Raw genomic sequence first — 27351 nt, 5'->3', positions numbered from 1 at the left:
TTCTACATATAGGAACACTCATTCATTAAGCTTCCATGCAGAATTTGCATAAGGAAAAGTGTAATTATACAACACCCTCCTTATTCTGAACTAATGGTGTGGTTTTCTTTGAGTCGAATGCTGGTATGAGCCCACATAGACCATCAGCCAGCTTCAGGCTCACGTCACTATGTACTTTACATCTCTGATACGTCACTGTGTCACTGGGTGACCCATCTTCCACTCAGATGCTTTCCCCCACCCTACTTCAACCACAATCTTTGCTGAAGGAACCAGTGGCACTGCTGGTGGTTTTCAATAATTCAGTTAACAACCTTTTGGTCTCCTAAAGTCAACCTGCTGAAACTCCTCAGGAAGGCAGATAATTCTTACTTAAAGTTGGAAGGAATCCATAGTATAGTTAGGAGTGAAATCTGAAACCTATTCTAAGGCTTTAGACTCATTAATATAGTTCTAGGACTAAATCTTAGATCATCTCATTCCCATTCCATGATCCTATGATTTTTTTTCTTGGTACCAGAAATTGAACCCAGGGGAGGGGCACTTAACCGCTGAGCAACATCTCTATCACTTTTTTGTTTTTTTATTTTGAGACAGTGTTTCACTAAGTTGCTAAGGCTGGCCTTGAACTTATGATCCTCCTGCCTCCACCTCCCAAGCCACTGGGATTACAGATGTGTGCCACCATGCTACTAGGTAGCACGGTGATCACCAGGCTGATCCTGGGATTTATGTTCATGGAAAACACCTGATATGTTCAAAGCAGAAATTTACACATGAAAATGCAGATGTCCTCACCTTGAGTCCTTTATGAGCCAGTGCCCGCCTATAATATGCTTTCACATTGTCACCATCTATCTGAAGTGCCTGATCACAGTCCCGCTTTGCTTCTTCAAACTGGCATAACTTCAGGTAACAGAGAGCTCTGTTGTAATGCAAGGGAACACAGCATTAGCAAAGGAAAGATAGCATATCTGTAAACTGAGACAACGAGTAAAAATCAGAGAATGGTTCAATGTGTCAGTTTCTACACCAAAGCTGTTTCAACTGAAACTGAACACATGACTCCAAGCTGTGAAACTCTCCTGCAGTGCATGAAATTACAGCACTGGCAATACAATTGCAAAGAAAGCCCTCAAGAAGGGTGCAGTCAGGTGCAGACAGAAGTAAACTGAGCAAATGCAATAAAGTCTGCACAGGTGTTCTGGGAGCACACAGCCAAGAATCACATCAGATCACACAGGGCAGAGTCAAGAGGGACAGCAGTGGAGACCTCCTGGAATAAGTGACATTTAAATTGAAATGCAGAGTATGAAGTGAGAATGATCCAAGTCACTAGGTTGAGAGAGTCAAGGGGACGGTAGGGGACAGTGGAGGCTAAAGGTACAGCATGTATACACACCTGTGCTGGGAGAGAGCATGAGGCTCCTAATGAATTAAGAAAAGCACCACATGGCTGCAGTGCAGGGCAGAGCCAGAAGAATGAGCAGGCCAGATCAAGGTTCTTACAAATCAGGGCAAGGAGGTTGAGCTGATTCTGAGCTTAACAGAGGTCTGCTGCAGGGACTTAATAGGGGCTGACATGTTTGCCAGGTTTTAGAAAGATCACCATAGCTATCTGGAGCAGAGACAAGAGAACTTAGGAGAACAAGACAAGCAGGAAGATGAACATGAAGGCATACTATGGAGGGTGTTAGAGATCTTGGAGGAGATGACAGAGGCACAGAGAAGGGAAGTGATGTTGAAGGGGTCAGACAGGTCACGCTGAAGGGATATGTACAGAGTAGGACCACTGAGCTTGCTGACATCTGAAACAGAGAGGTCAGGGGCAATGAGCAGCCCTGATACAGAAGGATGGGGGTGTTTGGGTCTGACATTCAAAAGACACATTTGCAAAGTGCTAAATGGAGCTGACTGAGAGAGGGGATGAAATGGCCCCCACAGTTAGTCAACTGAAAAAGGGATCGAGAGCTCCTGAACCCTAAGATACCACAATAAGAAAAGCTGGCTGAGGGAGAAGAGAAGCTGTCTGTCCCTGCAGCCAGGGTAGGAAGGGTCTTCACTAAGAACCGCGCAGCCAGTGATGCCCATTCCCATAATATGGACAGAAGGGCAAAGAATTTAGTGATAAGGTTTTTGGCTAAAAGATTGTCACCAGAGGAAAACATTCAAAAACATGGTGATAGGTTAGGTCAAGAAGTTATCTGAAATAGGGGGGAAAGCCTGCAACTATCCTCTCCTACTCTATCACCCCAGATTCTAACCGCTCCCTGAAAATCCCCAAATCACCACTTATTAGAGAGAGATTCTCTACCACATAAGGCAACCAAGCAGCATTCTAGAATAGTCTTCCTGTTCCTATCGCACACTATAAAGGTACTGGTTCTTTCCCTCAGCACTGCAGAAGAAAAAGCGCACTGCTCCAAAAGACACTGTTTTGAAAAGTCATTGGTTCCCGTTCCTCCCCCGCTGAACAATGCCAAGCTCAGATAGCTGCAAAGGCCAGGAAGTCAGGAAGTGCCAAATCAGAACAGCACTAGCCCAAGCAGCAACTGTAGCTCAAGGGGACCCGTCACTCCCACACCTCACATTTCCAATCCCTTTGCAACCTCTATAGTCCCATCTCTTTCAGAAACACTCAGAGGACAACTTGACATCTAAATTCCTAGAACTATGACCCCAAAACACTGGCAACTAATTAACTTATTGTAAATTAATTGCACTAATTAATAGAATACTTTTTAAATTATTACTTTTAAAATAATCAGAAGTCTTAACATAAGTATATGAAGTTACAAAGAACTTGCCTGTTTGTATATATGGCATACTCCTTGTTATTAATCTTCAAGCATTCACTGTATTTACTAAGAGCATCTTTATAGTTTTTATCCTTTACATATTCATTTCCTTCTTCCTTAAGCACTTCAAACATTTTTTCTTCTACAGCTTCTATGGGACAAAGGAAAAAAAAGAAAGGAATATTCATATAAATACCTCTATAAAATCCTAAGTATAGCTATAGGTAAATCTAATGTTGCTAATTAATTTGATCACACACAATACAGAGCTTGTCTAAATGGAACAAAACTAAAAAGATAATCTGATTACAAATAAAAATAATTATGTAATTATAAAACTATAACTTTTCAATTACAAAATAAGGTGAGCATGGGAGAACATAACTGTAATCCCAGTGACTTGGGAGGCTGAGGATGGGCGATCACAAGTTTGAGACCAGCCTCAGTAACTTAGCAAGGCCCACAGGAACTTATAGATATCCCGTCTCAAAATAAAAAACCAAAAGGGCTGATGTGGCTCAGTGGTAGGTAATGCAGTCCTAGGTGTAAAACCCAGCACTACTCCCCTGCAAACACACACAAAAAAATCACAAAATAAAATACTAGGTAATTTCACACATGCTATCCATAAGGTTTATGGAAACCTTAACAAGCCAGAACTACCTGACAGGTAGTCCAAACAAGGACAAGAGCTAGAGTCGCAAATGTAACTGCTCATCTTAACTGGAAAGATCCATGGTGATTTCTGTAACCTCAATTCATGAGACCTTGTATGGCACTTTCACAAAAGTATAGGGCACCTTAGATGTTTCATTAAGCTGTGAAAATGGCAGAATCTGTCTATGAAATGGGGATACAAACACCTTCAGTATTCGGCTCAATAATCATTTTCATAAATAATGGCAAAGAAACCTCTTAACCCTGAAGTGGATATCTAACCAGCACGACAAATTTCCTGTTAAATATTTATGCCGTATTACTTTTATTCCTTTATTCCTGTCACATACATGGTCTACTGGTTAGCTTAATTCTTCTTCTCAATAATAATGCTAATTTAATGTTTATTAAGCAGATACTATAGGATTATACACTCAGTACATGTCATGTTTACATATCTTCATTTCTTCTTGAGAAACCACCTCATGAGATATTCATATTTCCCCCTTTCCTATACACTTGAACATAGGAGGTATGAAACAACTTCTTTTTCTTTCTTTTTTTTTTTTTAAACAATGCACAGCTGGTTCATTTTATTTTCAGGATGAGAAATGGTGAATATTTCCAATCCATCACAATAGGCTTAGCATTTGTATCCAAACCTCTGTGGATACTCACATTTTTAGTATCATGCAGGGACATCTTGGGTATGATTATAGTGTGGATGACAACACAGTTTGAAGTTTGGAAAGAGACATATGCCAAATCAAATTCCCTAACAGGAGGCCCACTGAACATAAATTTTACAAAACAGACCTGGTACAATATTCCAGCTAGTGATACACTGTTTGCTGTCAGGAAAGTCAGGGGCTGAGACAGACCACAGAATTTCACACTATATATCCAGGTACTCTTCTAACAACCTGCTTCCTAGACAGACTTGAAGTTCACTAAGGAAAACAGAAGCTTCAGATCCAAACTTCCAAACTTGAAGTCCAATCCAATTAAGTGTGAAACAATTTAAGACCACACAGTCAAAAAGCAGAACAGGGTCTCTTAACCCCAGGTCTGATGCCAGAGTTCAGTCTCTTTTCACTTCTCCACTGTGGAAATACGAACATGGCTCAGGATAACTTCAGAGGAAATGAGTACAGGTTTCCCCACCTGTGATGCTCTGTGAGTGATGGCCGCAGGGATCTCCCCCTTGGTCTGGGGTCATGGGTGTGGCAGGATGCCAAGCTCGCAGGGGCTCAGAAGTGGGCACAGCAGGAATAGGTGATAGCTTCTCCCGCCAATTTGGACCATCCAGCTCCATTAAAATTCTTGTTATTCTAAAGAGAAAATGAGTGTTCTTTACTTATTATGAAATTTGACTTTTACATTACTGAAGTCAGAGTAAGGCTGACAAACACTATATCTAATTATATGTATTTCTTTATAGAAAACAAAACTTGAGCTATTTTCTTTCCACATAAAATACATGTTTTCAAAGAACTTTTACAAACTGCCATTAATGATATAAATTCAGGCCATTTCTTTTTCTTTCTTTCTTTCTTTTTTTTTTTTTTTTTTTTTTTTTGTTGTTGTTGTTTCTTTGTTGGATTCAGGGTTTTTATGCTGCCCATACTGGCCTCAAACTTGAGATCTTTCTGCCTTGGTCTCCTGGGTAGCTGGAATGACAGGTATATACCACTGTGCCCAGATAGACCATTTTCTAATCAAAAGAAAAAAAGCATTTTTAATTTAATTTTTTTAATGTGTACACAATTAAATTTTAACTTTTGAAAAGTGAAATATGAAACCAAAATTTAGGAGACCTAAAAGAAATATTCCCCAATATTTAATGCAAGTACTAAGTTGAAAATGTATTGCTTGAGAATAATCAGAAGTACTTTAGAATTTCTTTGCACAAACTGCACTACAGTGGTTGATGACAGGTATGCAAGACTGGTGCTAGAAGTGATTATGGCTAGCTGTCATGTGGAACACCGCTTCTTAAATCATAGGTTAAGATAGTCTTACCTTGTATTTTTGGCTTTCAAATTATCCATATATTTATTTTCTTTTCATATGAATAAAGATGAAAAAATAGCATATTGGAGTCTACCCTAAAGGCCCTTACAAAATTGACACTTACTAATGACAATCATAAAATTCAGGTTAACATCCTTAAGTATTACCTTCTCATTGTTTTAACAAACAAAATGTCACACGGATTTAAAAACAAAACTGAATTATGTCTTTGGGATTAATCTGGTTTTAAAAAGGCACTTCCCAAGACTGAGAAGATTTATTGCTAATCAATTAACAGAATGCACTGAAGTTAGCAGATAAGTCTACAGTCTCAAATAGATTTTTTTTCAAGTTGTTGATGAACCTTTATTTTTTTATTTATATGTGGTGCCAAGAATGGAACCCGGTACCTCACACATGCTAGGAAAGTGCTCTACCACTGAGCCACAACCCCAGCCCCTCAAATACTTTTTGTGTGAGGAATCTGGATATTACATGCAGACAACTGTAATATATACACACTTTTTCTATGGTTTCTAACCTGAAATTTCAAGAGCAATCTTTGGTTATGATGACTAAGTCTCATTGAATGTAAAAAACTAAACTTGAAAATTAATGTATAACCACCCACAACTGCAGAAGGAAAAAGAAGCTTTTGAAAAAAGAATTTTTAAGCAAAACTTATATTACCAGTAGAGAGGAAGGAAGAAGCAGCTGAAAAAAGATGATGTGTTGCCAGGGAGTGAATAAGTATATGCAGGGAAATCTAACATAGTAAGATTCCTAGAGAGGAAGAGAGGAATATGGTTAATGGAAGACAGAAACAAAATAAGCACAAATGTTTAAATTAAAAAAAAAATTAACAAGTTGCTGATGCTTACTTTTCCATGATGAGCTGTAACAGATGGAAAAGCAAGCATAAATATGGGATTCATGAAAAAAAATAATAAAATTTTAAAAGTGGATCTTTTATATTAAATATATATGGCAAAACCAGATAAAGCCTCCTCTCGTCTTTATTATAGCAGAGTATCCCAACAAGAACCATTCAGTTAAAAACTAACGTAGTCTTAAAAGTCACTTGGTATGAAAGAACCTTGAGCATATATACAAAATATAAAAAAAATCTCAAAAAGTTAAATGTAGCCATGTGAACCAGCATACTGTTCATATATACCAAAAGGAACTGAAAACAGGTATGTAAACAAAGTTATCCATAAGTGTTCATAACAGTATTATTCACAATAGCCAAAAGGTAGAAACAACTGCAATGTCCATTAAATGGTGAATGGATACACAATACATGATATATACATACATATAATGGAATATTATTCAGCCATAAAAAGAAATGAAGTACTGATACACCATAGATGAACCTTGAAAACATTACACTAAATGAAAAAAGCCAAACACAAAAAGTCACATAGTGAATGACTCTATGTATATGAAATATACAGAACAGATGAAGACAGCAGATTGATGATTGGTATGGGATGGGAAAGGGAGAATGAAGAGTGATGGCTTAATGGCTACTGGTTTCCTTTTGGGATAATGAAAATGTGTTGGAACTAGAAGGAAACAATGGTTGCAATACACTCTGAGTGCACCAAATGCCACTGAATTGCACACTTTCAAGGCAGGTAGTTAATTTTATGCTATGTGAATTTTATCTCAATTTTTAATTAAAAATATTAAATGCAGAAAGAGTAATCACGGTCTCTCAGACACAATTTCTCCCTTCAAACCATTCAGATTATTGCCATAAACCATTGAGACTACCACTAGTTTTCCCAAAATATCTTTTTATCAGGCTCCTCCTCTCTGTCATATGTCACTCGATATTTCAGAAGAGCTTCTGTGAGAAGATCCTCCTTTCTCCAACCAGAAAACTGCCAGGCAAAGAATGGAGACAACCAGACGCATAGCCCCAAAGCTCAGGAGCACACTGAGCTTCCCCTGCTGGAGAACACACTCATTCGACACGTTGTTGCTGAGGATAGCTATCTACTCGCAGCTATGAAAATGGAAACACCATGATTCCTGACCTCAAGGAGCTCCCAGCAGAATGACAGAAGAATTTTATAAAAAGAGACACAAAGAATATAAAAACAATATGGGTGGGTAATGAGAGAAGGCCAGCATTATGGGGCACTGAGAAAGGGAAGCTAAGGTTCACGAACCAGGCAGGGGGGGTTGAGGTGGGGTGTCGGTAGGTCAGAGAAAGGCATTTCCTAGAATAAGGAAGCAAGTCCTCTCCTAAAGGGTGACCTGGAATTTACCAGACCAAATGAGGACAAGGCCTTCAGGCACATATGAGATGGCAAATGACAGTAAGGTGGTTGGGCATCACCAGGTAAGATTGCCTAACAGCTCAAGGAGGCTGCCAATGCCAATGCTGGGTCTCTTCCCACTCTGCCACAAACAACCAATACAGGCTGAGATCCCCTACTCTAAATGCTTGAGACCACAAGTGTTTCAGATTTTAGATTTTTATTTCCAGATTTTGGGATAGTTCCATATATGTAGGTGATATTTAGGGGATGGGGCTCAAGCCTAAACATGAAATCCATTTATATTTTATAAGACACCTTATACACATAGCCTGAAGGTAATCCTATACAATATTTTTGGTGCATCTGTATTTGACTGTGATGGTCATATTAGGCCAGGTGTGGAATACTCATGGTATTGTGCTCAGAAAGTTTTAGATTTTGAAGCACTTTGGATTTCAGATTTCCAGAGTTAGGGATGCTCAACCTATGTATATCCCTTTCTGTTAGTCAAGCTGGGATCAGACAGGTTTCATGTGACCACCAGGTAGGAGCTCCAGGGAATGACTCTCAGCTCTGCACACAGATAGATCTTTCTAACAGCTTTCTCCACAGTGAGCTAAGGCCATGTGGGAAGGCAGGGCATGGCTTCAAAAATGAATTAACATAAAACATGCCATTTTCATTTTCTACGTTTTGCTCAAGGTTTTCCTGGTGTTCCTCAAATGTACTCTTCAATAACTGTGGCCTGCACCCAGCCCTGATCTTACTATCTAACAAATGTCCCACCTGGGGATAATCTGTCTTATGTAAGTGTCCACCATAATTTCTATATTCTAATTTACTGAAAGACAGAGAGCAAGTAATTTTTCGCCTCTTTGCCTTTTTGCAGGGGAATGGGACCTAGTTAACAGACCAGCATAGGGTACAGGGTGAGCACATAAATATTCAAGAAGTTATATTTTGGACAAATGGAATCAGAAATTATTATACATACTAGAAATGTCATCCAACTCATAATCTTCAAATTTCACCTGAAAAGTAATTATCAAGTTTAGAGATTTTCTTATATGTGCCCAAGGCAGGGGGCAGGTGCCGGGTATGGAAGCAGAGCTTTTTTTTAAAAAAAATTTTTTTTAGTTGTAGATGAACACAATACCTTTATTTATTTATTTATTTTTATGTGGTGCTGAGGATCAAAACCAGTGCCTCATACATGCTAGGCAAGAGTTCTATCACTGAGCCACAACTCCAGACCTGGAACCAGAGCTCTGAGCATGTGTGCAACCACTGAGCCCCAGCACCAGCCTGAGTCTGGAAACTCCTACTTCCCATTCTCACTCGGGGTAAGATCATCATAATATCAATTTGATCCAAACTCTTTGGTATTTCACCATTATAAAATAATACTCTTCCTAATTTACAAGGATCTGAGACAAGTATCTAGCTGGGTCATGAAGATGTCCACCCTCCTGAGCAAAAACACTCCACACAGATGCCTCTGCCAACAGACCTAGTGCCAATAAACACCTTGAAATCCTGTGAGAAGATTCGACCCTGTGAGAAGAAGCATTTCTGGTGTTTATGACACTAATGAAAACACCTTCCTAATATCACAGGTTATTTAAGAAGCATGTGTGAACTATACCCTGTATTAGCTTAAAAAAAATTCACAGAATAGTAATAAATGAACCATGAAACAAATATAAAGGTCTGAGAGGACCACTCAATATATATGAAGGGTTAGTTAGAAATTAAGTTAGAGAGAGAGAGACAGAGAGATATGAAGTTTAATGAAGTGACATGAAATTTAAAGAAGGCAATCATTCTGTAAAGTAAATAACTGAGAACATGTCTGCACTTCGACATCATTCTTGAAGGAGGGGGAAGGGAAAAATCAATTCCATTAGAAAACAAACAGACTTTAGCTAGCTGACTCAGATTAGATTACCTGTTAATACTGTCATTCGCTAGCTGGATTCCACAGTCTATTTGCAACACTGTTTTATAATCAACATAAGCTTTCCCGTACTGCTCTAAAGTTTCATAGGCCATTGCTCGTCGCAGAAGAGGTTTCATTGTGAATGGATGAAGTTCCAGAGCCCTAAAGATAAAAATATTACATATCATTGATCCTGAAAGCCACTCCCTAATTTACAGTATTAGAATATGTACATATCTAATATTTCTTTCTGGAGACTTGATAACATAGAAGAAAGGCAAAACCAAAGTAGCAGAGCCATCAAATTTGTGGTTACTTTCTTTGAAGCTGTACCAAGCTCTACCATTTACTCTTTGCCCACTGAGGCAGGAGCTCCCGGCAGCATGCCTCAGCCTCCCCAGTGCCCCCAGGGAGCCTTGCATGGCCCCATGTACAGAGTAAGAGATTCATGTTACTAACAGAGTAAGACAAAAATCGTTAAGTGCAACTGTAATTAATACGGCACTTTAGTCTGAAATCACAAAACCTTGCATAGCATTTTGAAAATCAGCGCTCTAAAACTTTCTATATTTCATTATGATTTACTTTTGCAAAAATGTGTCGGAAATAGATTAAGACAATCAAGGAACTACACTTAAAATGGTCTTTTGTATGCCATCATTTTTCATCTTGAACTTTTAAGTTTATAAAGTGCTTCCAATATCACTGAAGATGTATTTCAAGGCTGTGTTCTTTGTTTTGTTTGAATAACTATTTAAAGCTACTTCAGAACTTCATGTACTTTATTTTACTCTGAAATAGAACATAAAAGACTGTATATTGCTGAGGGCCTTGCTAGGAGAACAGAGACTAAAAATGTGTCCCTCTCACAACCACTTGACTATATCCATTTCACAGCAACCTTCCAGTGCTTGCAGTGCTGTTCATTAGATCAAGATGGCCCACAGCCAAGCTTAGGTTCCATAATTGATAAGACAAGGCATTTCATTTTTAGTACATTTTTGCATGGTAAATGCAACTTTGTTTATTTCCACAATCTCAAAATTGCATATGAGGTCAGGTGTGGTGGCCCACAAGTGTAATCTCAGTAGCTTGGGCAGCAGAAGCAGGAGGATCATAAGTTCAAAGCCAGTGTCAGCAATTTAGTGAGGCGCTAAGCAACTCATTGAGACCCTGTCTCTAAATAAAATACAAAATGGGGCTGGGGATACAGCTCAGTGGTTGAGTGCCCCTGATTTCAATCCCCAGAACCAAAAAAAAAAAAAAAACAAAAACAAAAACATGAATACAGGGGAATTCTGAACCAGAGCTTACAAAAGAGGTTGTCATTCAAGTTAACGCAGTTAAGACTCTAAAGAGTCTCCTAATTTCAAGTCTGGCAGAAAATAGCAAAGATAGGCAAAAGCAGAGGATTATTGGCAACACTCATTTGTATTTAGTCTGTCAAAATATCCTCAATGGAAAGTTGCCCAAAGGTTTTTTTGGTGTGGTTTAAATAACCCCAAAGGGTTTGTCTGACCAATTGGAAACTTTTTTGTGGGAGGGGGTGTTTAAAAAATGTTGAAAATAAAAAATTTCTAGAATGTTGGTTCTCAAACTTTGCTTAGCCATCAAAATGTCTTTGTACCCGAGGGCGTAATACAGAAATATGGAGACATGGTGTGGAGAGGGGCAGGGCTCTGGGCCCCTTATACATCTCAAACACCTCCATCACTCCCCTAGCGATTCTCAAACATACCACTGGGAAACAATGAAGATCCTGAGTATAGATACTTAAAATTAAAAAGCAAATTTTCTCCAAGATACATAAAACATTATTTTCATGGGTCAATTTTTAATGTTTTAAATTCTGTCCCCATAGTTTTCCTTTGTCAATATCTGACTCATGGTACCACTTGTCTGGTAATGATAGCTCAAAGAAGTCTTCAACGAGCAAGATAATTAGCTGAAAAACTAAAAGGGAAGCTTCCTTGAAAATGTATGCAGTCTTTTGGGGGTAAAAAGATAGTCATGTTGTCTGTTAATAAATTATTTCTAGTTCACAGAGATTTAAATACATCCATCTTTCAGCATGTTCACAAAGGCACAGCATGGCTTCTCTGGCACAGAAACAAGTTTGAGAATCACAGCTTTAGAGTGATGTCACTCTCCACTGGGCATCATCTCCATTCCCCTCCTGCTGGGACTCACATACCAGCTATCAAAAAAAATATCTAAGTAGGTCGTCAGGCCTTTGTGGAGGTCAGCACTGACCAGCAAAGCCAGATTCCTTGGCCTAGAACACAGCTCTTGTCTCAGGACATCCTACCTAAACCCACACCTCAGTGGCCAGCTCCTGTTCTCCCCTAGGACCAGCCCCCATTCTAGTCTCCCTGGACACATGGCTGGAGTCCCATCTTTGGCTTCCTCCTGGGTTGTTACACTGATACACGTGAATTTTAGCCAGTAAATGCCTCCCTTTTAAAACAATCTCACTTAAGGGCAAAGTGAATCCACTGTTTCACAGTAGGCTTGACTTCAGGGGTCTCAAGTTTTAATTAAAACATCCTGATCTCGCTCCATTTAGGAAGGCCTATGACTAACCTGAAAGGGAATATATCAGAAACAGACACCGGAGCTTAGAAGGATGCTGGCTGTAAATCACAACATGCCTGGTATCTAACAAGCTACCAACTTATTATCAACTAGCTCACAAAATCCTGAAACTGTTAGATTAGCTGGTGTAAACCAGCACAACTATACATGGGTCAGGCCAAATATAAATATTCATGTTAAATCTGAACATATATAAAACTGGCAAAAAAAAAATCCAAGTGCCTTAAGGCTTTTTTATATTGTAGGCACAGATCCTAGCAAATTTTGCCCTATTGATACATAAACTGGCACTGTCAATGAAATAAATAATAAAGTATTCATATTCTGGTGCCCGCACATCTGTTGTCCAAACTAAGCCTTCTTAGAGTAAAAAGCAGTGACAATTAACAATTACACGAGACAATAGAAGTAAACCAGGGCTGTGTGAGTCAAATGAGGACTTATTTTTCAGATGCACTCACAGTAACTTCTTGCTAAAGGGCTTCTGAAGTAGGCTTATTACTTAATGGCAAAAGAAAACAGAATGTTTCATTCACGTAAATTTATTAATCCATCCTGGCAAGTAACTAACTCAGTAGCCTTGGTGACTATATTGTGCATTGAAGGAGCCAAAGCTGTGTAAAAGAGCTTTCCTGATTGTAAACAGTTTAAATCCACTACAGTGAATGACAGGAACTTACAGGTGTGACCAAGTGTCAATTTAGGTGTTACAGAGCCTGAGGAGATCAAGAAAGCAGACAGAAGGACAGGTGAACAAGGATTTCAGGAGCAAAGATATGCAGAAGACATTACTAACACTGGGGACAAAGTGGGCAAAGGCTTGGAGACAGGGCCATAAGTGTAAGGAAGTGGTCCAGCTGACCAAATGGGAACAGGAAGCTTGTTTGGGGGCACTGTGGTGTCACAGTAGGTTATAATTGTCTGGAAGACAATACTGAGCCATTAAAGACCTTCTGGAAACATGCTGAACAAAATAATGCGTCAGGAGAAGTTATTCTGAGGCCACAGTGAACTGGAACTAGTTATTAGGCTTCTTCAGTAGTCTAAAGGTGATTTGAAAAGAGCATGCGTTAGGGTGGGGGCAAGGAAAATGAAAAAAAGTTTCTTTAACAGTTCATGTGGGGCTGGGATTGTGGCTCAGCAATAGAGCGCTCCTCTAGCACGTGGGAGGTCCTGGGTTCGATCCTCAGCAACACATAATTAATCAATCAATGATAGATAAATAAATAATAGTGTCCAACTACTTCTAAAAAATAAATATTTAAAAAAAACAGTTCATATATGAGTGGAAAATTAGGACCTTTCGGTATTAATCAATTAACATACCTTAAAGCTGTCTTAAGAAACTGGACCTTTATGCAGAACATTTAGGAGGATATGTATTCACCACATTGAAATTATAACAATCTCTTAACAAACCTGAAAACGTGCAGTTTACCTGTTACAATCCTGAATGCAGCCACTGCAGTTTCCTTCTTTTAGGTAACATGCTGCTCTATTTGAATATAAGATACTTAGATCATCTGCACTTTCACTTCCTAAAATCACATTTAATTAAATACAGTTAAAATCCATTAGCAAAATCACAGTTCACCAGAATTAAAAGACAACTGCAGTCTCAATGGCACTGCAGTGCTACAGACTGCTCATCATGCAGAGCTCTTGGAGCTGCTACCCCTGCAATGGCCACAAAGGAAAGCCGGGCAGAGACCAATGCGACCGTGCCTGGCAGGGCACACGTTCCACATTCCAAGGTATGGCTCACATAGGTCAAGTCTTAGCGCACTTAGTCACCAAGAAGGAATGCAAGAGGGCAAGGGCTGTCACCTAGCAGGCGGCCTGCGTCACTCCCACACGAGTCCCCTTAGGTTTGGGAAAGCCCGAGTAGCCCGGATCGGTCTCGGGAACAGCTCACCTACCTGCAGGCTCCAGTTGCGCTATCGCCGCCGAGTACCGGCGGGCGGCCTCCGCGAACTGTCCATTTTTGAACAGCTCGTTGCCCTGACTCTTCAGGCCGTCCGGGCCGAGCCGGGCCCCTGCCGGGGACGCGTCGGTCTCATTGGGGTCCCCAGCACCCCGCCCGCCGCCGGAGTGCCCGTTGGCGCCGTCGCCGGTCGTCGCTGGGGCCAGTGGCCCGCCCCGCTTCTCGGCGCCGGGCCCGGGCGCCCGGCCCCGCCACGGCGCGCCCCTCGCCGGCCGCTTGCCGCCCTCGCTTTTGCCGGACAGCTTCTTCTGGATGTTGCCCATGGCGCGCGGGGCTCGCGCCCGCGGGGCGGCCGCTGTGGGGAAGTGGATGCGGGAAGTGAGTATTTGCATCACCAGCACCGACGACCCGGAGGCCGCGAGGTGCCGGTGCCGAGGGCGGGCTCCTGGGGAAGCCGAGCCGGGCGCCGCCCCCACGGGCGGAGCCGCGGTTCCCGGACCTCCCGGGCGCGTCCCAGTCCCCGCCCCCGGGCTCGCGCGAAGGAGGCCAGACCCTTAGTTAACCCTTTAATGTCAAGGGCTTGCGGCCGAAAACTAGCCCTTTGAAAACCGTGTCCACAATCAGGCCTTACCTGCTGAAGTCCACCTTACATATTTACAACTTAAGGATGAATTAACTAGAACTTGACGAACACAAGGACTGCACCCAACGTTAGGGGCACCCTTTCCTTTATTTTAAAGGACCAGCGGAAAAGGTCATTTAAAATAAAAAGTCAAAGTGATTTTTAAGTCATTTCAAAGTGAATTTAGCAAACACGAGATAAAACAGGCACCTAGTATTTATACTTAAAGGAACCATTGAAAAACAGTGAATTTTCCATTCTAATGCCTTATTCAAATTAAAAATTACTTTGCATTTGATTGAAAGATTTCTGCCATTAACTTAAACAATAATTACTGAAACTATTTTTAAATGAAAATTATTTATATTTCATTAATTTAAATATTCATAAATATTTAAAACAAAACCATCATGTCAAGATACTGTTGAAAAGCACTTACATATTCAGATTTCCAAGCATTCTCTTTTAACAAGTTCTAATATGATTTTTAGTAGCTATAATTTTCCATTCTCTTTCATGAATTATAAAGCCAAGATTTGAAGGGCAAAAACAGAGGGAACAGAAACTACAACAATCTCAATGAAAATCAGTAGATGACCTATCATTCTAAAGCAAGCAACAACAACATATTAATTAGTAGTTTTCAATATAACAGAATAACATTCCATTTGGATCACCAATCAAAAGGGGCTCAATTATTAAAACAATAAAAAAAATTGTTACAGAAGTAAATCCCCAGATTGCACCAAACCAGGAGCATTAGAGCAAGGCTCCAGTTTTCACCAATATCTTGCTACTCAAGTCCTTACTCAGAATGGGTAGAGTACAAGTCTGAGTCAGCAGAAACTATGGACAACTTGGTATTATTTACCAAACAGTTGCAATTTACTGAGAACTTAATATATATACACCAATTCTCATACCAAGTATTATCATTCCCACTTTACAATTGAAACAAGAGGACACAGGAAGTAGCTAAGGAACTCAAATACAGAGAAATACTGTAACTGGGATTGAATTATAGATTGAAATGTCCCTGAACAACTTATGCAGTCCTAAAAAGGTACTCAGAGGTCTAAACAAGGAAGAACTTTAAGTCTTGTTGGGTACTGACCTACCCATGGGATACTGGAGAAGGGCTGTTCAGGAGAAATGGCCTTTTCCAGATACATGGACTTGGGAGTTGATAGCATATAAAGGACCATCGAAGTCTGGGTATGGATGGGATTACCAGAGCCTCCAGAGGATATGAGAAATAACTGACAAAGAATGAGCACAGGAAGAATCTCCAATGTAGATGGAAGAATGCCTAGAAATGAGAGAAGAACCAAGGGTAGGTACTGCCTTAGAAACCGTGAGTAGGGGAAAAAAATTCACAAAAAATATCAAAAGAAGGAAGGGCCAACAGTATGATCTTCAGCAACGTAGCTTGGATAGTTGGAAGCAAAAATCCTCAACAAAATACTAACAAGACTGATTCAACTCCATATTAAAGGACTATATACCATGACCAAGTGGGATTTATCCCAGGAATGCAAAGATTGTTCAACATTGGAAAGTCAATGCCAAAGGAGAACACATAGTCATTACAATTGATAAAGAAATGGCATCTGACAAAATCCAACACCCTTTCATGATAGAAATATTCACAAAACTAGAAATTTCTCAACATGATAAAGGATGTTTGTGAAAAGCCCACAGCTAACATCATATTTAATGGTGAAAGAATGAAAGCTTTCCCACCAAAGATCAGCAACAGTGATGTCCAATTTCACCGTTATTATTCAACACTATACTAAACATTGTAGCCTAATCAATTAAGCAAGAAAATGAAATAAAAGGCATCAATATCAGAAATTCTATCCATAAATGATATGATCCTATAAATACAGAAAATCCCAAAGAATCCACTAAGGGATAGGGGAAAGCCTACTAGAATTAATAAACAAATTCATCAAAGCTGGAGGATACAAGATCAACATTCAAAAAATTAGTATGTTTCTATATACCAACAAGGAACAATCTAAAAAGGAAATAATTCTATTTATAATGGCATGTAAAATATCTAAGTATAAATTTTAAAGAAATTAAAAGACAAATAAATAGAAAGGTGTCCTGTGATCATGTTAGAAAAATGTTCTAAGAGTCAGTATTACCCAAAGCAATGTACAGATTAAACACAATCCCTATTCAAACTTTTTTGCAGAAATGGTAAGGTCAACCCTCAATTCATATGTGTTTATTGTTCAAAACAGTCAAATAATCTTGAGAAATAAAGAACAAAATGGAAGGACTTACAATTCTTAATTTCAAAACTTACTAAATGCTATAGTAATCAAAATAGTGTGGTGCTGGCATAAGGACAGCCACACAAACTAATGGAATACAATTGAGAATTCAAAAATGAGCCCATATTTTAAGGCCAACTGATTCTTTTTTTAATATTTATTTATTTTTTAGTTGTAGTTGGGCACAATATCTTTATTGTATTTATTTATTTACTTTTATGTGGTGCTGCTCTGCCGCTGAGCCACAAGCCCAGCCCCCCCCCCCCCAAACCGATTCTTGATGATTGTGCCAAGTCCATTCAATAGGAAAAGAACAGTTTCAAATGGGTGCTGGGACAACTGAATTTCCACATGCTAAAAACAAAACAACAAAAAACTAAGCTGGACCCCCATCTCACACCATATATAAAAAATAATTAAAATGGATCAATGACCTCTATATAAGAGCTAAAGTCAACTAGGCATGGTGGTACACACGTGTTAATCGCGACTTTGGAAGTTGAAGCAGGAGAATCACAAGTTTGAAACCAGATTTAGTAACTTAGAGAGGCACTAAGCAATTTAGCAAGATCATGTCTTGAAATAAAAAATTAAAAATAGCTGAGGATATAGCTCAGTGGTAAAGCATCTCTGGGTTCAATTTCCAATATCAAAAAAAGAAAAGATCTCAAGTCATAAAAATCTTATAAGAAAATATAGGGGCAAACTTTCACAATGTACAATTTGTGGATTATTATACTTGACACCCAAAGCAAAAACAAACAAAAGCAGATAAATTGGACTTCATCAAAATTAAAGCTTTTATGCCTCAAAAGAAATTACCAACCAAGTAAAATGTCAACCAAATGGGAAAAAAGTTTGCAAATCATGTATCTATCTGATAAGGGTCTAATATCCAGAATATATAAAGGACATTCACTTTAAAATGGGCAAAGGAGCCAGGCACAGTGGTGCTCGCCTACAATCCCAGCAGCTTGTAAAGCTGAGGCAGGAGGATCCCAAGTTCAAAGCCACCCTCAGCAAAAGTGAGGCACTAAGCAACTCAGTGAGACCCTGTCTCTAAATGAAATACAAAATGGGGCTGGGGATGTGGGTCAGTGATTAAGTGCTCCAGTACCAAAAAAAAAAAAAAAAAAAAAATGGGCAAAGGATTTGAAGGGACATTTCTCCATATAAGATAAACAAATAAACAATAAGCATATAAAATGATGGTCAACATCATCATTAGGGAAATGAAAATCAAAACCATAAGGATAATATGTCAAAATACACTCTACTGTCATGTGTAAAAAAAAAAGTTAAAATAAAAAACATAGGGAGATACCATTTCATACCCTTTAGAGTGGATAATCAAAAAGGCTGACAATAAGAAGTGTCGGTGGGGCTGAGGCTGTGGCTCAGTGGCAGAGCGCTTACCTAGCATGTGTGAGACCCTGGGTTTGATCCTCAGTACCACATAAAAAGAAACAAATAAAATAAAGGTATTATGTCCAACTACAACTAAAAATATTTGAAAAAAGAAGTGTTGGCAAAAATTTGGAGAAATTAGAACCCTTAAATATTACCTGTGGGAACAGTAAATGATGTAGCCACTTTGAAATACAGTCTACAGTTCCTCAAGAAGTTAAACATATAGTTACCACATAACCCAGTACTCTAGGTTCAAGTACATGCCCAAGAAAACTTAAAACATCTATGCACACACAAAAAAAATAGTACATAAATGTTCTGACAGCATTATTTTTAATAGCCAAAAAGTACAAAAACCCCAAATATCCATCAACTGATGTATAAAGAAAATGTGGTATTATCCATACAATGGCATAGTATTTGTAAATAAAGGAATGAAGTACTGATACATGCTGCAACATGGATTAATCCTGAAATATTATATTAAGTAAAATAAGACAGGTATGAAAGGCACATATTATATTATTCTACTTATATGAAAAATTTGAATTAGCAAATCCCCAGAGGAAAAAAAAAGATTAGTGATCTCAGGGAACCAGGGAAAAGAAAGAATGAGGAGTTACTACTAATGGGCATGGGATTTCTTTGGGGGTAATAAAAATGTCCTGGAATTAGACAGTGGAATTAGCTGTACAATATACTAAATATACTAAAATTCACTGAATTCAAAAAAGGATAAATTAGGAGCTGCGACTGTGGCTCAGTGGTAGAGTCCTTGCCTAGCATGTGTGAGCACTGAGTTGGATCGATCCTCAGCACCACGTAAAAATAAATAAAATAAAGGTATTGTGTCCATCTACAACTAAAGCATTCTTTTAAAAGGACAAATTACGTCTCAATTTTTTTTAAAAAAGATTTCACCTCACTTTTGACCACAAAGGTTACTTTTCCCTCCTATCTTGGTTACTTTAGTAAAAGAAAAATAACCCAAGTTTAATTTTTTTATATCTCTATTTTATTTGTTTATTTTTATGTGGTGCCAGGGATCGAACCCAGTGCCTCACTCATGCTAGGCAAGAGCTCTACCACTGAGCCACAACCCTGGCCCTTAATTTTTATGTTTTAATTAGGAATAAAAAATTATCAGTCACTTATACTTACTTCTTCATTAGTGATATGTCTGTTCATATGTTTTGTCCATTTTTATACTAGCTCTTCATCATTTTCTTATTGTTTTGTTAAAAATTCTTTATATTAAAAGGTATGAGCCCTCAGCCACTTTGCCTAGTTTGTTATTTGCCTTTTAGTTTAGCTTTTTTTATGGCACCTAACATATACAGGTTTTTCATACTTACCTAATCAGAAATAATTACGATTTTTTATTGTTTTAATTCTTAGATCCCTGCTCTCCTGATTCTGCCAATTCTAGAGCAAGGGAAATATTTATATTTGATTCTTCTGTTTGTGAAGGACTGTTTAATTTTCTTACATTACACTTTTAAGTGGGAAATGAACAACAGCACCACAAAGGCAACTAAATGCTGGCTTTCTTCTGATTGCTTCTCACAGACTCTGTAAGGTGACAGGTGGAAGTGAGGACCAAAGTCTCTGACAGATACAGTTGTATGATGACATCCACTTCTTCTAAATGACCCCATTAGGGAAGGAAAACACAAGTAGATGGGGAGGTTCTGAGAAAAAGCCCATGAACTCAGATCCCCAGATCTAATCATCCTGGCAAGTTGTCAGGTGTTTCTTAATATTAGTCCTTGGAAGAACAGATGAAGAAAGCCTATCAGTCTTATTTCAATACCTGCCAGAGTAGGTGCTCAGTAACTGTCAGTTGTTAATTGAATCCATGGGTTATGCTGTACTTCAGTCTGGATGAATTGGGCCTGATCAATCCAAGTGGAGCTTATAAAGGAGAAGCAATATCAGCAAAGGTTACAAAACATGAATTGCTGCATTTCCCATGATCCTCACAACCCCCTGGAATTACCCCATAATGACTAGGAATTCTTTCTCAGAATGTGGTGGGATGGAAAACAACTTGCAAAAATTCCAACTAGATAAATTCCTTCTGGGTAACATTTATTTTCCTACTAGTGATTTGGATTGCTTCTCTCACATCCAAGGCTCTAGGACCTCCTTTTACATATCATCCAACAATGTAACTTGACAGAGGTGAGCATTAGCTAGTTCAACTATTGTGTTTCACCTTAAGAATAAAAGGAGTTTCCAGCTAGTTATCTTCCTCATGTTGATTTGCTTTCCTGATAAAATTTATATTCTATCAAGAATTTTGGTTTTCTGAATCATACATATGTTATATATTCCTTAGTCTATAAAATAATTATGGGAGGACATTAATGACAATAGAAAAATGATCCCCTTAAAGCTCTGGAGATTTGAATGGGAACACTGCTTCTCTATTAGACTCATAGATCGCCTACCTCAGAGAGAAACATCAGTTGGTTAACAGATAACTATCCTGATTCAGATTTCTAATCACAGAAGTATTATTAGAAGTATTTATTTTTTTAAAAAAAACATATTAGCCCTTTCCTGTTTGTTTATCTCTATTTGGAAGGAAGGCTTTTAGTTTCATAAATGATCACATTCATCTTTAACTCACCAGCTCCTCAACTGGTGCTATTATTGATAAGAATTCTGGTATATCAGTGAACATTAAAGTGGTTTTTTAAAAATGTATATATTTTTAGTTATAAATGGACACAATACCTTTATTTTATTTATTTATTTTTATGTGGTGCTGAGGGATCAAACCCAGTGCCTCACACTTGCTAGGCAAGTGCTCTACCAATGAGTCACAACCCCAAGTCCTAAAGTGGATTTTATCTATTCTTGGACAAGGTTGTCTGGTGATATTTGGCCTAGGTTTTGTAGAATGAGTAATCTCTTAGTTGGTATCAGTAACCACTTTTAGGATATAGATTTGAAGTCAAACACATCTTGGGCCATATCCCAACTGTGTGACTTAACCTGTACAATGTTGCAAGTAACCTCACTTCTCTAAACTTCTGTTGCCTAATCTATAAAAGTGTGGGTAATTATAGCTTCCTTGAGGATTACCAAAACAATCTATGTAAAGCACACCCATAGTTTTTCAAATGTGCTAATTATCCATCCCTCGAAACACAAAAACAGTAAGGAGTAAACATACTGCACCCTGTTTTCCACTAACTGTCAAACCCAGGTATTGTCAACTTAGAATTCTTTTTAAAAAATATATATATATATTTTTTTAAGTTTTAGGTGGACACAATATCTTTATTTTATTTTTATGTGGTGCTGAGAATCGAACCCAGGGCCTCCCACGTGCTAGGCGAGCGCTCTACCACTGAGCCACAGCCTCAGCCCTCAATCTAGAACAAAATTATCCTCAGAAATGAAGATAAAATAAAGACATCCTCTATCAAGAAAAACAAAAATATTTCATTTCTAGCAGACCTTCTTTAAAAAAAAGGTTATATAATATTGAGGGCATAGCTCCATGGTAGAGCACTTGCCTAGAATGACCAAGGGCCCTTGATTCAATCACCAACACTGCAAAAAGAAAAAAAGAAGTACCAAAGAAAATCCTTCAGCTGAAAGGGAAACAATACCAGAAAGAAACTAGGAACATCAGGAATGAAGGAAGTGCAAACAAAAATAAGTGCCTTAGTAAATAAGATAGACTGTTTTTCTCCTCTTAAATTCTTTAAAATATATAGAAATTTTCAATATATTTGAATGTAAAAGTAATATTGTTTGATGGGTTTTCAATGAATGTGGGTATAATATATATATGATTGCTACCATATAAAGGGGGAGGGTAAAGAGACAATAAAAAACAATAAAGTTTTTACATATGCTTTAAGTAGTTATGTACTAATTCTAAGCAGAGTGTAGTTTACATTCTATAGAGACAATTTCTATATATTTTTTAAAAATATGGTTCAAAAAAAGACCTCAAGTAATAAATTAAAATTAAAAACTATCTGAGCATGGTGGCATCACCTGTAATCTCAACTACTCAGGAGACTGGGGAAGGAGGATTGCAAGTTTCAGGCCAGTCTGAGCAATTTAGCAAGACCCTTTTTTAAAAAAAAGGGCTCAGTAGTAGTGCACCCCTGGGTTTGATCCCAAGTACCACCACCACCACCACCATCACAACAACAAATAATAATAAAATTAAAATATGAAAATCCTTCCAAAGAAAACAGCAAAGTGGAATGTGTATAAAATACAGAGGAAAAAAAATATATAAAAACAAATAATATTTAAACATTAAAGTTTAAATTAAAGTATCAATACTTATACCTAAATATAAACATACCAATAGTTGGGGAAAACATACCAATTATAAGAGTTAATAAGAACAGGTAAAACAAGATGAATCATATGCTGTCTAAAAGAAACACACTTTACTGATGCAGTGAGGTTAAAAGTGAAAAGACAGAAAAAAATACATATTATACAAATATTAGTCCAAAAGATCTGAAGTAAATATATTTATATAAGACAAAGTAGACTTTAAAAAATAAATAAAATTACCAAAGATAGGAGGGGACATTACATAATTTGAAAAGGATCAATTAGCCAAGAAGATACAGAAATCCTAAATGTAAAAATATGTGAAAACAAACATCAAAACACCAGAAGCAAGAAGTGAGAGAAATAAAAGGAAAGCCAGGAGTGGTGGGTGACACACACTTCTAACTCCAGCAACTCAGGAGGCCAAAGCAAGAGGGTCACAAATGTGAGGATAGCCTCAGTGACTTAGTGCGACCCTGTCTGAAAATAAAAAATAAAAAGGGCTAAGGATGTAGTTCAGTAGTAAAATGCCCAGGTATTCAATCCACAGCACCAAAACCAAACCAAACAATCAAAAAATCAGCAGGGACAAAGAACTCGCAACACCGTTCACCAACTAGAGCTAACTGACATTTATACTGTACTCTACCAAAAAAAATCCAAATCCACATTTGTTTTAAGTGCACATGGGATATTCATCAAGAAAGAAAATATCCTGCATCATAAAACAAGCTTTAAAAAAGTTAAACATCACAAAGTTTAAATAACACAAAATATACTCTGTGACTTTAATGGAAATAAATTAGAAATTAATAATAGAAAAATGATAAATCTCCAAAATTTTTGGAAATTCAGTATGCCTTATGGAGAGCAAAGAAGAGCCTCACAAGAAATCAGAAAATACCTTCAAATAAATGACAATGTACAACATATCAAAATGTTTGGGGTGCAGCTAAAACAGTGATCAAAAGAAAACTTACAGCATCAGATGTTTATAAGGGGAAAAAGACTGGAGTCGATAGTCTAAGCTTCTAGTTTGAGAAACTATCTCAGAAAAAGAGGAATAAAGTGAACTCAAAACAAGTAGAAGGAAGGAAACGTCAAAAAGCAAAGAGCAGAAATCAATGAAACTGAAAAAGAAAAATAAAGCAGAAAAAAAGATAAGTGGAACAAAAGCTGGTATGTTGCCAAGATCAGTAACAATAATCAATCTCTAGCTAGACTGGCAAAGAAAAAAAGAGAAAACACACAAATTAGCAATAACAGGAAAAGAAGGAGATTACTACAGACCTACTAAACATTAAAACAATAACCAAGATGTTACAGTTTGGATGGGGATATCCCCAAAAGCTCATAGGTTGGAAGCATGATCCCCAATACAGCTAGATTCAGAGGTGGGGCTTTTAGGCAAGGATTAAGGCTCTGACCTCATCAGTAGATTAATCCATTTGCTGGATTAAAGCCATTGATAGCTGAATAGACTACTGGGAGGTGGGATCAAATTGAAGGAAGTAGGTCACTGGAGGCGTGCACTGGAAGGGTGTATCTGTCCGCCCTCCACCCCTTCTTCCTGCTGCCATGAGTGTTAAGCAACTTCCCTCACCATAATGATCTGCCTCACCTCTGGCTCACAGCAATAGAGTCAGCAGACCAAGGGCTGAAACCTGTGAAACTGAGCCAAAATAAACTTTTCCTCTTCTAAGTTGTTCTTGTCAGGTATTTTTGGTCACAGCAATGAAAAACTGATTAACACTCTGGGAGTGCTATGAACAATTCTATGAAGAGAAACCCAACAACTTAAGTGAAATGGACCAATTCTTTGAAACTACCAAACTACCAGGATTCACTTAAGAAATAAAATAGCCTGGAGAATTGTAGATCTATTAAAGAAAACGAATTTCTAATTTAGAATCATACACACACACACACACACACACACACTCTCCACACACACCTACCTCTACCTGCCCCCACCTCCAGGGCCAGATAGTTCCAGTGACAAGTTTGATGAAACGTTTAAAGAAGAAATAATATCAATTCTGCACAATCTCTTTCAGAGAACAGAAGTGAAGGATGAACATCCCAACTCATTTTATGAGGCTAGCATTGCCTCATAAAATGTTACAGTTTGGATGGGGATATCCAAAATCCAGAAAAGTGAATGAATGAAAATCAAAGAAAAGATAAGAAGAAAAGAAGGCTATAATCAATCTCTCAAGGCTAAAATGTCTCTTATGAAAATAGATGCAAAAAATCTTCAATAACATATTAATGAATAAAATCCACCAATAAATAAAAATAATATATGATGATCAATTGGTTTATCTCAAAATTCAAGTCCTGCTCAACATTCAAACCTCAGCCAAACAATGTAACCTAATACAGTAACTTACTACAGAAGAAAATTTATATGATCAAATCTAGTGATGCAGAAAAGCATTTGAAATAATTCAACATCAGTTAAAAATAAAAGCTCAACTAACTATAACTAGAAAGCCATTTCCTTAAATTGACAAAGGGCATCGATTAGATACCAAAAGGTAATATTAAGTCTGATTATCAAAGACCAAATGCATGCCTTCTAAGATTCACCATTTGTTCAACATTTTACTTTTTAGCCAGTACAATAAGAGCGGAAAAGAGATGTACAAATTGTAATAAAAAATAAAACTGTCCTTATTTGCAGACAACATATTTGTCCATGAAGAAAATTCCAAGGATCCTTGAATGTGTGAATTAGCAAGATTGCACAATACAAAGTCAATGTACAAAAATAAATAAATAAATAAATCACATTTCTATGGGCTAAAATGAACACATGAATTTTTAATTTTGTAAAATTAAAAAATACTATGTATAATAACTCCCAAAAGTTGAAATGTATAAATCTGCCAATGTTGTGGAAAACCACACAATGCTAATGAAAGAAATCAAAGAAGATCTAAACAAATGGAGAGACAAATTATGTTCATGGATTAGAAAATTCCATATGATTGTAATGTCATTTCTCCCCCAAATTGATCTATCTAAAAATTCAATATCCAATCAAAATTTGATATCTAGAGAAACAGATTTTACTGCTTCATATTTGTCATCCTTTTATTATACTCTACTATTTATTACAATGATGGACAAGAGAAAATCACTTCTATTTTGCAATGAGCATATAGATAGTACATTTTAGTAGTATAATAAAGACTTGTGGTAAAACAGTCATCAAATGATAGGTGATCTTATTGTTAATTGATTGACTGTTCAGTAATTTTATACAATAAATAAACATAACTGAAGAAAGAAATATAACTGAATATTAAATGAAAGAATTGCAGACCATGAAAAATTTTTGACTTGCAATCTAAATCAAGACAGTGTGGTACTGATGAGAGGATTGACACTTAAGTCAATGCAACAGAATGGCAGCCAAAATTAGACTCTACTGGCCACACAAACATGGCCAATTGATTTTTTATATTTATTTAGTTGTAGATGAACACAAAGTACCTTTATTTATTTTTATGTGGTGCTGAGGATTGAACTCAGTGCCTCACACATGCGAGGCAAGCACTTTACCACTGAGCTACAGCCTCAGCCCCGCCAGTTGATTTTTTTCTATAGGCTAAAATGAACACATGAATTTTTAATTTTGTAAAATTAAAAAAATACTATGCATAATAACTCCCAAAAGTTGAAATATATAAATCTGCCAATTTGCCAGGTGCAAGGGTAATTCAAAGAAGTAAGGATAGTTTGCAATAAACAACTAGCCATCAATATGCAAAAAAAAATTTGAAAATCTAATTCTCACATTCCATATAAAAATCAGCCCAGAATTGATAAATGTTTGCAAAATATAAATTTTGAAAAGGAAACAACACAGGAGAAAATTCTTCATGACTTTGAGTTAGGCAAAGTGTCCTTAGATCAAAAGCACAGTTCATTTTTTAAAAGTGTGTAAATTTGCCAGGCAAGCCTGTAATCCCAGTGGCTGAGGACTGAGGCAGGAGGATCCCAAATTCAAAGCCAGCTTCAGCAAGAGCAAGGTGTTAGACAACTCAGTGAGAACTTGTCTCTACACAAAATAAAAAATAGGGCTGGGGATGTGGCTCAGTGGTCGAGTGCCCCTGAGTTCAATCCCTGATACCAAAAAAAAAAAAAATTTAAAAACAGAAAAATAAAAAATGTGTAAATTTGACTCCAACAAAACTAAAAACTTTTGCTCTGTGAAAACAATGTTTAAAGAAATTTAAAAAGCTAGAGACAGGGAAAAATATTTGCAACTCTCATAGCTAACAAAGGATTGCAACAAGACATCAAAAATATAAAAATATTTCTCAAAACTCAACAGTAAAGCCGGGTGGGGTGGCACACACCTGTAATCCCAGCAGCTTGGGAGGCGGAGACAGGAGAATCCCAAGTTCAAAACCAGCTTCAGCAACTTCGAGGCCCTAAGCAATTCAGTGAGACCCTGTCTCTAAATAGAATACAAAATAGGGCTGGGGATGTGTTTCAGTG

General features: G+C 37.6%; 1 protein-coding gene across 3 annotated transcripts in view; it reads right to left on the bottom strand.

Moving 5' to 3' along the window:
* The window catches only part of Spag1 (sperm associated antigen 1), a 59725-nt gene that overhangs the window by 7200 nt on the left and 25174 nt on the right, over window positions 1-27351 (bottom strand). Inside the window, exons 10-16 of one of the 3 annotated variants that reach the window (XM_076835422.2) lie at window positions 21394-21401; window positions 14198-14557; window positions 13717-13816; window positions 9693-9845; window positions 4620-4786; window positions 2808-2940; window positions 799-925 (exon numbers count right to left, since the gene is read on the bottom strand). In XM_076835422.2, the coding sequence (XP_076691537.2) occupies window positions 799-925; window positions 2808-2940; window positions 4620-4786; window positions 9693-9845; window positions 13717-13816; window positions 14198-14557; window positions 21394-21401 (1048 nt within the window). Of the gene's footprint in view, window positions 1-798; window positions 926-2807; window positions 2950-4619; window positions 4787-9692; window positions 9846-13716; window positions 13817-14197; window positions 14622-21393; window positions 21402-27351 lie in introns of those variants that run through there. The other 2 variants (XM_076835423.2, XM_076835424.2) reach the window with 2 other exon arrangements.

Source organism: Callospermophilus lateralis, chromosome 16 (genome assembly GCF_048772815.1).
Source record: "Callospermophilus lateralis isolate mCalLat2 chromosome 16, mCalLat2.hap1, whole genome shotgun sequence".
Taxonomy (NCBI): Eukaryota; Metazoa; Chordata; class Mammalia; order Rodentia; family Sciuridae; genus Callospermophilus; species Callospermophilus lateralis.
This window is presented reverse-complemented; position numbering and strand designations above follow the sequence as displayed.